The sequence below is a fragment of the Chenopodium album genome, chromosome 5, assembly GCF_948465745.1.
Source record: "Chenopodium album chromosome 5, dcCheAlbu1.1, whole genome shotgun sequence".
NCBI lineage: Eukaryota > Viridiplantae > Streptophyta > Magnoliopsida > Caryophyllales > Amaranthaceae > Chenopodium > Chenopodium album.
This window is the reverse complement of record NC_137838.1, coordinates 26,369,394-26,382,177: the sequence shown is the minus strand read 5'-3', so window position 1 is coordinate 26,382,177 and position 12,784 is coordinate 26,369,394. Positions and strand designations below refer to the sequence as shown.

The window sequence follows — 12,784 nt, the reverse complement described above, 5'->3', positions numbered from 1 at the left end:
CAGTTAGAAAGGTTAGAGGTAAATGAGATTGTTTTGATAAGATATCTCAAGAGTTGGGTTTATTCAAAGTTAAATGTTAGTTGGGATTTAAAATGAGAAGACCAGTCATAGTTGGGATTATTCTTGTTAATTACAACAAATTTTTAAAATTTTGTGTTTTTAGGTTGAAAAGTTAAAAAGAGAATGAGGTTAGTTGTTGTATACTAGGTTTAAGCATAAGTTTTGAGAGGAAAAATAAAATTCAGCCACATTTGACGAATTTTGTTACCGGAAAATCAAAATGGGTAATACCACTCAAACTTTTTAAATTTAAGAGGTATTTTTTTAATAAAACTTTAAGTGAGTAATTGTTGACAAAATTACCTATTAGATTGATAGGTCCTGACAATTTTTCCATATTTTTTTTACCAAAATGATGAATTGACATATATGTCTACCATATTGAGACATTTATTTTGACTAGGGTGGCCAACGCGCGCGATGCGCGCGACATGGCTAGCCAATGCGGAGAAGTTATAAAGGCTTGTCTTTGTACTTAAGATTTTAGCTTGTACATAGTTATGATTAGTAAGTATTTTGCACGTAAAATGTCTTATGCAATCTTTAAATACCTTGAAAATGGTAAGAATTAATACAATGAACCTTTAGAAAGAGTAATAATCGACTATTAAGTTCAAAATCATATATCTTTAACCTTTTCTTATGCATTTTAAAGAGTAAAAAATAGCATTTACATGATTTTCTTATAGAGTCTAGATGGGCTTGAAAACATACCTAGCCGCCTCCCTCTTCTCTCTTTTCTCTCTTCTCTCTCCTCTCTTTAGGGTTTTAATTTTCTTGGTCGTTTAGGCCGGAAATAGTCTAATTTCTTCGGAAATTAGACTATTTCCAACCCTTTTCTTCAATTTAATTTGCTTTTTTTTGTTATTTGATTTGTTTTGCTTTGTTTTGTTCTCTCCATTTGTGAGAGTCTGTCACAATTTTTCTGGGTTTTTCCCAATTTTTTTGGGATTTTGATTTTCATCTATGGATGAGAATTTTATTTTTGGGGTTTTAATAATAATTGAGAAGGTGATTTGGATTCATATGGGTTTAGGGTTCGTCATCAACTCTACGATCAAAACATCAGCGCAGATTGCGAAGGTCTCTACTTCAAAAGATGCAAAGACATCGAAAATCACTACTCGCGTCAAGTTTGAAGCGGTGGAGTGTGAGCTATGCCCGATATGCAAATTTGTTATGATTTTGATTGTAAAAGTTATGTTATTTTCTCTAGATCTGTGGTTTACAAATCTTTATTATTGTTGTAGATTAGATGCCAGATGGCTATTTATTAATGATAATATTCTTCTTCTTGTCAAAAAAAAAAAATAGAGTCTAGATGGTTCTCTAGAATAAAATTTTGATACATATTACAAGCTGAAAAACAAAGAAAAACAAACAAAGGAATAATGAAATTTTGCATCAATTTGTTCTTGGGTACCCTATGAGTAGTTAGGACTCTTAGCCTATTAGGTGTTATATTTTAGTTTTGAGTTTGGATTTTGCTCAAGTCCAATGCAACGTACATTTATACTTAGTATTGTTGTTAAGTCTAATATGATCATCTAATATAAAGTTTGGTAGCTTGAACCCAATGTAAAAAATCCAAAATATTAAAATACGGAGTAGCTTTTTTTTTTTCCTCTCTTTGTATATTGGTCCAGGGGCTTTATTTTTTATTTTTTAATACTCTGTAATTAAAACCAATGTAAGAAGAGCTGAGTTATCCAATGTAGGCAAGCTTGAGCTTAGCTTAATTCAACTCAACAATACAAAGAAATACAGTAAATCATTAAGTTGATACTCATTAGATGCAGAGCATATAGCATTATTAGGATGCATCATATTAGAATCTCACAATAAAAAGTGGTATCTTCTCTTCTAACAAGTAACAATAAACCTTTAAGGTAGGTTAGGGTTGATAAGAGAACTACTCACACCTCCTTTCCTTCAAATATAGAATATACATCCAGAGCCTAAGCACAAACGCATTATACTCTCTTTAAAAAACATGTACCTTGAAAAATTGCATCTTTTAAAGTTGTGGACTCTCATTTTACGCTCTTAATCCCAAAATTATAATCGAAATTTAGATGTCCTTTGCATCTCATAACAACGAATCTAATAGCAATGTTGAAAGCCACCTTTGTAAAATTCTACAATACCCAAAATCAAAACCAAAGTACAATCTAAAGATCATAAATAAAAATCCTAAAATATCGTATAAAATTAAAAGTACATTTTGATCGGATTGGTGGTAGAGCTTAACTGGACAAACCACAAAGTCACTGACAAATATTCATGAAATGATCAAATTGAAAGAATAGAAAGAGACATGAGGGGCTTCCATGGGGTAGTGCTCGGAAGTTGGTATATTTCCCTCGCTTATAGTGTTTCTGGTTCTCCATTCACTTTAATTATCTACTATATTTTTTTCTTTCAAAATCCAACCAAATTTAGTAAAAATAGATGAATATCCAGACCCTAAAACTTAAAAAGGATAATACCTTAAAATCTAAAATCAATCAAAACCTTATAAAACAATTGAAATTAAAATTGAAAAATACCTTTGAAGATTATATTGTCAGTGACTTTGTGGTTGAAACTTGAAACCATTAATTCAACCGATTGAATGAGAAGATAAAAAGTACGTAATAAGGAGAAGATATACAATATTAAAAAAAAAAAATCTTGTAATATTAAATGGGGGCAAATGCATAAATACACATTTTTGGGTTATAATTGTCACAACACTATTCATAAGAGCAAGATTCTACTTTAAAAAATCTTGTAATATTAAATGGGGACAAATGCATAAATACACATTTTTGGGGTTATAATTGTCACAACACTACTCATAAGAGCAAGATTCTACTTTTTATAAATTAGGGAAAAATAGGGAGTATCAATACTACATGACGATATGGAAAATGATTTTAGAGCACGTTTGATACAATTTTCTTAGGCTTAATTAGACCTCTCTGATTTTGTCTGAAGTTATTGAATTTATGACAACTTATTGTATTTTTTTTTATTTTTTTTTATTTTTTGGAAAAAAAAAAGACTTATCTAAACTTTATACCTGTGGTATTTGATCTCAACTTATTAGAATTAATAGACCCCTTTTTTTTTTTTAGTACATGTTGCCACGGTTGCATGGCAATTAACGCTAGGCGCTGCTTTTCCTTCGGTATTTTGTCGTTGACTCATCAAGGCACATTAAACTTGTACTGATTGTTCATTATTATATGTTGCATTTGCCTCCGAAAAATAAGATTATTTCACCGTGCATATCTTGTGCATGAGCTCCACGAGCAGATTCTAGAAACTTCTTAGCTTCCCTTCTCTATTTTAGTTTTAGTTTTTGTTGTATGTTTCAGAATAAATGATTCATTTTCACATAGGATTATAAAGATGTTACTATAATAGATATCAATTTAGCAGTTTCCTATGAAATTTTTTATGTAATTGTTTTATTAATTGCAATGCAAGAAATCATAAACTAAATCATTTAAGCTTAAATGTATCATAACAAGATTAACAACTTCTCCAATCTCTCTGTTTCTGTATAATTTGATTTATTGGGTCAATACTCAATATTAAGATTATTAACTCTGGTAAGACTAAATATCCATGCTTAGGTTATTTCACAATAAAAAATTTCGAAGCATGGGATTATATACTGTTATCTGTTTGTGCATTATATATGTGTTGTATCATACGTCCTCCATTTCCCAAATATTGCAACATGGAGATGGGATACGAATTTAGGAATAAAGAAAGAGATTCATGTGATGAGAGGAGAGAAAACATAAGTAAAAGCCTGTTTTCTTCAACTTATTTTCATTTCATTTCAGTTCCTAATATCCTTCTTTTATTAAAGATTCAATTCAATTCATTTCAACTCCAATCACCCGGAAGTTTTTTTTTTTTTTTTTTTTTTTTTTGAGACCTCGTGTATTTGTGTATTATGTATTCATGAAATGTACTTCTTATAAGGAAGAAAATATGTAGTAAGCAATAACATTTATTTTCTCCATTTTTTCTCTTATAAGAAAGAAAATTAGGCTAATCCTTTTGATAAGACCACCTAAGTCATCCTTGCGGATGTTAGATGATACATAATTATATTAATGACAAAAGGAAAATCAAGACACGGAATGGGACTGCCACATTATAAAATCTATACAAGCTGTACAACGGCAGAAACCCTGAAGCACCCGTTTTGGAGAAGATCGAGAAGCTCATCAAAGAGTATAGCACTGCGCCAGCCCCAGCCTTTTGGGGCTTTTGGTAAAAGAGTACCTGCTTGCTTGAAGCTTCCAAACACCATAACTTCTCGCTTTGATGGACAGATCAACTAAAATCAAATCAACGAATAAGTCTCATAAAATTTACATATGAAATAAGAGCAACATGATGATTGTCATTGTGGTCTGATATCCAATCTACCTGATAGCGAGCTGTAACTTTTTCACGAGAGTCCACATACATATGCACCTGAATTAACATAAAAGGAAAGTGTCATCACATAATTACATAATATAAAGCTTTGTTCTTTACTACCTAGCACAGATAAGTTTCAGACAAATAAGTTCAGATTAGTTGCGTGATAAATATAAATACGGGCAACCAAGTTCAAATAAACCATGATAAATTCAGTTAAGAAAAATTAAAAAGAGGGAAGAATGCTTATGTACAGTGGCGGATCTTGAAACATTTTTTATCGGGGGCCAAGTTTTTTTAACATCTTCTGTTATGCATCATAGCATTTCACAAATATTAAAGACTTCGTACCAAGCGATTACTGATCAGTTTGACTCATATTAAGGATGGGATGTGACAAAGTTTTACACTGGCTGTCACTGGCCTACCAAGTAAATAAGGAAAATATACATGATAAATTTACTCAATTGCACAATCAATTTTAGCGTTTATAATCATTTATGATTTGTAGTGTCTGAATTTATATAAGATGTACATAGTACTCCGCATACAGTTTGATTCAATTTTCTTTTTTTTTTTTTTAAACATAACTAAAGAATTTCAATAACTTATGTTGAGTAAATTTTGATAACATGAATTGACAATCGTTCACAAATTTTGATAACATCCACGAATTGGCAATCATTTACAAATTTACTTGCAAATTGCAATAGTGTTGCATGCTCATAGAGATAAGAGAGGAATGCCATTAATAATAAAATAGTACTCCGTATAAGTTAAGTGGCCCACTTATCATTATTAGCTGTCAGATTATTATAAGAAACTCTATCTTTTACTAATACGTACACTTCTTATTTTATATATAAAGCTTATGTGGCAGTTGGGGGTTGATATTTTCTTGTTTTGGGCTTCTTTGTCAAACGGTCCAATATTTTTATTTCAAAAACCTTTCAGGGGCTAAGCCCTTGCGAGCCTCAATGAAGGTCCGCCTCTGCTTATGTACTACATATTCAATATACAATGGCTGTAAATAGAGATAGAAACCTAATCAATTCTCTATCTTGCACTTTATGAACTACTAATATACATTTAATAATAAATTCATAGTTCACACAGTCAAACAGAAAATCCCAAATGACAAACAAGGTGGAAAATCAAGGTTGCTTTTTCCAAGTAAAAGCCCAGCAGTTCACAAATTTGATCTACATGGACAGTTTCATTGATATATACTGCTCTCAAAATTAAATTCCCACACCCTCATTTCCTAGGAAGCCCTATCTTAGCTGTCTTCCCCCGCCCCTTTTCCGGGAAAATTTAAACCAATTACACTATATGACTATTCAAGAAAACTGAGTTTTCAAAAATATTTGCAGTTGTAATTCAACATTTTGCTCACAGAATTTACCCCTCGAAATATAGACCACATCTTTGAAGGAAACAAAAAGCAAGATCCAAGAATTATGGTGCATGTAGGTGGATATAGCATTTACAGAGGCTTAATAATCCACAAAGATGAAAATTTGAAAGCACAACAAAAATGCAGATTTTTTAAAGAACATCAACACAAGTGCAAATTTATATAAACAAAAAATGGTAAATGAATTAAGCTGACCTTCCTTTGAGGATCCATTATTTCAGCCTTCCGGCGATGAATAAATAAGCCTGACAATATAAACCATAAATCAAGAGCGAATGAAATAAGAGTAGCTATTATTGTGTAATTTAAACTTACAATGTACTCACTACTAAATCCAAATTAATAGAGCATACATTTCAAAAGAAATATTTTATTCAAAATAATTTCCCTTTGTTTTCCAGTCATTCATGATTTTATAACAATTATTTGCATAAAATAGTAAATGCTCTATGAAGAATTACCGAGTGTCCTACGCCCTTGAGGGTCTTCATCATTAAAAGCTTGAACACTTATCTGTCAGATGCAACAGACTGAATGAGTTTAAAAATATCAATTCTGGAAAATGAGTAGGCTTTTCTTCAGTTTATGCTCTAATAATACACATTCAAGAACATAAAGGAAAAGAAAATTGAAATCATACTTTCCAAAATGAACCAGCATAAAATGCTTCAGGAGAGTGTTTAACCTGACCATCATTAAGTCGGTGCACATCAGCAAATTCTACCCTGTTAAAATTAACATTCCAATTAACAAGAAAATATAGAAGTATGAATAGTTGATTGAATAAAAAGACCAAAAAATAACAAATCAGTAATGTATACTCTTCATATACAGTCATTGGACATGCCATACTAATATATGACCATGACTATTACACCCCAAAAAATGAACCATGTGTTCTTACATGATTTAACTATGACACGAGGGCAAATATCATTAAGTGACCTCAAAACCTTAGTTGTGTCTAAAAAGCAGAAAGACATCCATGACAGGTAGCTTCAAAGTATAGGAAGCTCTATACATGAACCCAAGAATAAATAAAGGTATCAAAGCAGCAGCTCAGCAGTCAAGAAAACAACAAAGAACATGTTTTGAGTGCAATTGTTCATTCCTTTTAAGCAAAGACCATGAGGGGCAAATAGCTTAGGGTATGGCAGCATTTTTTCCCTGTCCGAGTAACACAGCCTATGCTACAATAGGATACAGAGTAAAAGAGAAGGACAAGGGGGGGGGGGGGGGGGGGGAAAGAGAAAACCAACCCAAATCGAAATGGTGGGAAGTGACTTAGAGGTGTCTTCATATCTAAGGATATAGATGCATTGCTTGTGTTCTCACACTGGCCGTCAATATTTTGGTCTGAAGACTCTCCCATCTGAGTACCACTGCCACTTGGCCCAGCAGCAGAAGTTTCAATGAAACTATTTCTTAGAGCTATATCAAAAGCACTCTCTGTCTGCCACCCTTGATTATTAATATTTCTTCCTCCGTCACTCAGTCCAACCAAGGCAGTAAGTCCATCTCCAGACATGTCACCATGTTGGTCAGGTCTCAATTCCAGATCATCATTAGCAAGAGATTGCTGACCATTCCTGTTACCCACACCGAACGGAACACGGGAAAATACAAAACGAGTTGGACACCAAGTGGAAGCAGGGACCAGTGTAGCTCCACGCCCGATACCAGCAAGTCCATCATTTGAACCCCTAACATTTACTCTCACGGGTCTAAACAAACCATTTCCTTCACCATTAGCAGGACCCGCAACATACAAATCACCAATATTGCCTGGTGAATTATTCTGATCAGAAGCTTGGACATAGTAGTTTGTGGTTCCAGTACCATGGGAAAAGTTAAATGGCTGTTTGCATGCACATGCCATGCCTAAAAGGCAGCAATTTTTGCATGTTTCAGCAGCAATTTCTTGAACCCTCTGACTGAGAAGCATCTAGAAAAGAAACAGAGAAGCAGACTAATGTAATGGAATCACAAGAAAACAATCTTACCCTCATCCCCTGTAAAGAGAAAAGTATTAAACAATAGAACAGAGTATGAAATCAAAAAGTACAGAAAATGTTGTCCAAGGAAAATAAAAGTTCAGGAAAATGCTTAAATAAAAATTGACTCTTAGCTACTTATCTTTGCAGTCTTATTTCCTCTCCTAGTCTCTCTTTGGTTCTTTATCTAGGCTAATGTCTATACATTTTTTTCTATAATAGGGACAAAATGAGACTTATTGGGCACAAGGCAAGATAAAAATACAAATTATAAAGGAATTGGACTGGACCAGGTTTGAACTTATGTCTAATTATTCAAACAGTATTGGACTGGATGAGTTAAAAGTGTTTGGATGGGATTAGAAAAATAACTACGAGTCAAAAATACGAATAATTAAGAAGGATTAATAAAGTCCATCTCCGAAAAACAGTCGGCATCCAACAAAACACAAAGTAATCAGATGAACAAAATTATGATGCTGTTCCTCAACAGTTAAAGTTTATAAGCTAAATACTGACTTCCAGAAACCATCCTTGCTTTCACAAATTGCATTCTAAGGAATAATAAGAATCTAGAATCACTCTAGTGGTTGTAGATCCTTAAACAATCTTAAAGGTTTTTGGGTTCACTACGACAGCCTTAGATTTGACTAGTTTGCTGGTAGCACCGTAGCAGTTTAGAACTTTAGAGCCATTCCATTTCCATGTCCCCACCCCCCTTACATTCAGAATCAGTGCTCGCATTACATTTAGTGACATAGCTTGCATAAGAATCTAAAGAACTCTAGTGCACATTCAATATTTGAGGTCAGGGTTCGATATCTAGCCTAATAGTTGGAAGTAGCTTAAGCTTGGCCCATTGTCCCAATCTCAACTCTCCTTTTACACTATCCCAATCGAAGTTGAAAAAGCATTCAATTAGGGTCCCATATCTTACCTAGATAGAAAAAAAGCATACCAATACATATACTATTTGAAAATAAATCTGCATGAATATCCCCCAACTTCAGGGAAGTGAGAATAAGATACAAGCTTCAAACCTGCAGCCAAAGACCGTCATTCACTGCCTTGCAAGGGAAACCTAACTCTTCAAGCTGTTTTCTCACATCTAAAAGAGCCTCAAAAGACATATTGCAGTACAAAACTGAACCTTCTTCAAAAATGTTAATGAATGTATCATATTCTTCTCCTCTCAACCCACAGTTCCCTTTACTGTAACTCTTCACCTGCCTCCTTCCAACAGTCCTTCCACCCCATAAATAAGCCAACTCATTTCTGCTCCATTCATCAGGCACGATATCGTTGCAGGAAGAGTTTATTGATGATGAAGAGCAATCCCTTGAATCATTTCCAGACAACCAATTAGAACTACTAAAATGGCAGCATATGCTTTCTTCGGATGGTCCTTCTACTAGTGCAGCTTCACTTCCCTGTCCACTGGCAGCAAAATTAACTGGCATTCTGACGTAAGAAGAAGAGGGCCTATTTCTATCTGAATCAGAGTAGTTGGTAGCAAGGGAAGGTTGTTCGAAGTTGTTAGGATATTCAGCTCCTGAATTTGGCTCACTGCAAGCAACTTGAAGTACCTGTTGTTTGTCATCAACAATATTATTGTGGAAGTTAATAACAAAATCTGCAAGCTCGAACAGATAATGCAAGCAGAATTTATAGCTGTAAAGAGCAAGTAAGAATTCACACGTACCGTATCAGCTTCTGAATTTCTATTACAGCAAGCATCAATAATGTTCTTTCCTTTGAATTGAGACAAGTCATGTTGATTTGAGATCCCTGTTTCCAGGCTTGTACTCTGCTTTTCATGGGATTCACCCTTGTTGAGAGCACTTTTTTTAACCAATGTATATAATGCCAATTCAAAGCTTCAAAAAGGAAAGTAAACAATGTCATTCTGCATGAGAAAGATTCAAATCCTCATAGAGGCCAAAGATATGAGAACAGTACTTTACCGTTTCTCTTCACTAGGTACCCAAAGTTCATTTGAGGTCAGTAGCGCGTGCAATGTTTGGGATGAAAGATTTGGTAGAACCTAAAGACGGTTACAAGAATTAATATTACAGGTAGCTGGCATGTAGAATTAACCACCAAAGCATTGTACATGACAATCGTATGCAATGAAGCCAAACAAATGCATATAGCCTTATAGGAGAAACATGTAGTAAAAATAAAAAAATGAGTAATATTCTTAAGAAGAGCATACTTGAAAACAGTGTTTTAACATAAGGTTGTGATCAAAATCAAGATGAAATTTTGCTTAATTTTGAAATCAATGAGATTTTCTCTCCTTAGTCTTGGTGATTATTTACTATCTTTGTGATTGCTTCTTTGTAACTTACACCTAAATCCTGGCTTTACTTGGTATTGGCTTTGATTAAGACCCCCTATTTCATAGATCTTGGTGATTTTTGAGAGTGGTAAATAGCTAGTTTAATTTCAGTAGATTATTTCTTTGCTTAATGGGTCATGCAAGGTTCCAGATTGTGTTAGCATAATGGGCTGTTTGGTTCTCAATTAATCTAAGCCTCTGTTTAAAGCCCTAATCAGTAGTGCAAAAGATATGAACCCATGAACATCATTTCAGATGCCTTGGATTTTTGTTTGGAGTCCTTGGGCTCACTAGGCATGTTTGTGTTTGTATATTGCATCACTTGGATTGAAGATTCTTTGTTGGGCTTGTTACAGCATATGGAGTACGATTTATTTTTGTATTCGCTACCAATTTGTTTTCACCAACACTATTAGGGTGGATTTATACATGGGCTATATAACTTAGTTGATTTTAGTAGTTGATTATTACTTTGTTTTAATGGATCATGAGAGGTTTTAGGTTGTGTTAGCATAAAGGGTGTTTGGTTCTTAATTGATCTAGCCAATCTGTTTAGAGCCCTAATCAGTTATATTGACAGAATAGGTGTGTAATACCCTCTTTGGGTAGTTTTTTTTCATTGGTTTAGGGAAACACACTGATTCAGTCAATACATAAAGCTACATGTCCAACCAAGCAAGTTGGATATTATTGAAATAATTTTTGTGTTTTTCTTCAAGCTTAATCATTGAGACACCAGATTCAGGAGTGAATTGCTGAATTCAGTGTTACAGTAGTTACAGATTGCTATCCTTATACAATCACTTATACTCAATTGATGTTAAATCAGATTATAAGTTCCTACCTGGCTACATGCAAACTTCAAAACTAAAGAAAGCTTTAAAAATTCAATCATTATATAGAGATAATTGTTTCTCTGAAAAACTATTCCCATGGCATTCACAAGAAGTCATAGAAAAATCATACGAAAAGGCACAGGGGGAGTATTACACCGCCACAGACCCTCTCTTAATCCACCTTACACCTACCATCCTTTTTACATTTTCTCTTACTTATATTAACATACACTCATCTTTTCCAAAGCTTTCTTAAACTATGTATCAACAATAAGTGAATTGAACAACATTACAATAATTAAAAAAGAAAAAAAAGAGCAAGGTAGATTTAGATAGAACAAAGGGTCAACTATATAGGTAGTGTAAAAGGTCAAGACAAGTATAGTATTAGGAGACGGAGGAAGCATACTTTTAAAATCATTTAAAAATATGGATAATGTAGTTTATCAACCCGCAAACAAATTTTATACTCAAACTTATGGTAAGTACTGGTAGCTAGGAGAACTCCTAAAATCTGTCTTAAAGAATCATTACATTTGCATGAATATTTGTTTATGCATACTTCATGAATTTTTTACTCAAATCTCCAGTGCTAAACAAATAGCTAGTGTCATACTTAAGGTATAAAATCAAAACTAATTGCACTCCATGCTAATAATTTAGAACAAGACAATTCACATACCATGAAGCTATGTGTTCCACTACCCTTTTCATTTGTATTTTAAATAATTATCATGCCTTATCCAGTCTTATTTTAAAAGTTACACATTCCTATTAACAAACACAAACTCATCATCTTACATCGTTTCATGGAATTTTGTCAACTAATGAAGCAATACTTTTAGACTTGAGAATCATATAATTCTATTATAAAAGTATACTCACTTTATTTAATAATATCTGAAATTTTAAACCTCCAATAATAACAAAAATAATATTATGTATAAAAATTCAATGACTCTTACAGATTCAGACATGAGGCTGATATACACTGCAGAACATTATCACGTGTCGCCCTTTTATAGTTTATGCATTATGAGGGGAACATAAAAGAGCAGAGCATACTAAGCATTTATAAATCAGGAAAGTTCAGCATGGGAAATGTTTCGGGTATTTTTTGGATTTCCTCTGGTCGCGCTCTCGGACACCTGCAAAATAAACGAATATTCCTTTACCGGAATATTCGCCTCCGACGATCAAGTTAGAGATCTGAACGGAAAAGGCTAGAGAGAGAAAGTAGAAAGAAGTTGGAGCTATTTAATGCTCTTTTTCTGTAATGTCTTAATCCACCCCTCCCATCATAAATGATTGGGGTATTTATAGGGGTGGGAGTTTGTGCCCCTTTAGGGTTTGTACCCTAAAATTCTGTGACGTGATTGGCTGCGCAATCAGGCGGTGCCACGTGTAATACGGGGGCGCCGTTTTGCGGCTTTCAAGGGTATCTCTAGGGAAAAGGGCCATGATGTAACAAGGCCTTTTTAATGCTGATTTCAGGGGCTATTTTGAGCCTTCGACACACGTCATCTTCCCATAGCGACACGTGTTGCCCTTTGGTTGGGCCACGTGTCGCTACGGGATTGGACCACGTATATGGGGAATTTTTACCCTAAACATTTGCCCCTCATAGGGGGTGGCTCGTACGTTAACGGCTGCCTCCTCTGATCTTTCGCTTGTCTTGAGGCGTACGAGTACATGGAGATTGGGCATG

At 34.0% G+C, this 12,784-nt stretch overlaps 1 protein-coding gene across 3 annotated transcripts in view; it reads right to left on the bottom strand.

The window, feature by feature from the left end:
• Positions 1 to 3,981: 3,981 nt before the first annotated feature.
• Positions 3,982 to 12,784, bottom strand: part of LOC145632038 (uncharacterized) — a 29,933-nt gene continuing 21,130 nt past the window's right edge. For 2 of the 3 annotated variants that reach the window (XM_081684300.1, XM_081684302.1), the window contains 9 exons: positions 9,864 to 9,943; positions 9,602 to 9,776; positions 8,940 to 9,485; positions 7,165 to 7,850; positions 6,546 to 6,630; positions 6,367 to 6,418; positions 6,101 to 6,150; positions 4,495 to 4,542; positions 3,982 to 4,402 (listed from right to left, as the gene is read on the bottom strand). In XM_081684300.1, the coding sequence (XP_081540426.1) occupies positions 4,226 to 4,402; positions 4,495 to 4,542; positions 6,101 to 6,150; positions 6,367 to 6,418; positions 6,546 to 6,630; positions 7,165 to 7,850; positions 8,940 to 9,485; positions 9,602 to 9,776; positions 9,864 to 9,943 (1,899 nt within the window). In that variant the 3' untranslated portion in view covers positions 3,982 to 4,225. The remainder of the gene's footprint in view (positions 4,403 to 4,494; positions 4,543 to 6,100; positions 6,151 to 6,366; positions 6,419 to 6,545; positions 6,631 to 7,164; positions 7,851 to 8,939; positions 9,486 to 9,601; positions 9,777 to 9,863; positions 9,944 to 12,784) is intronic. The other variant, XM_081684301.1, reaches the window with a different exon arrangement.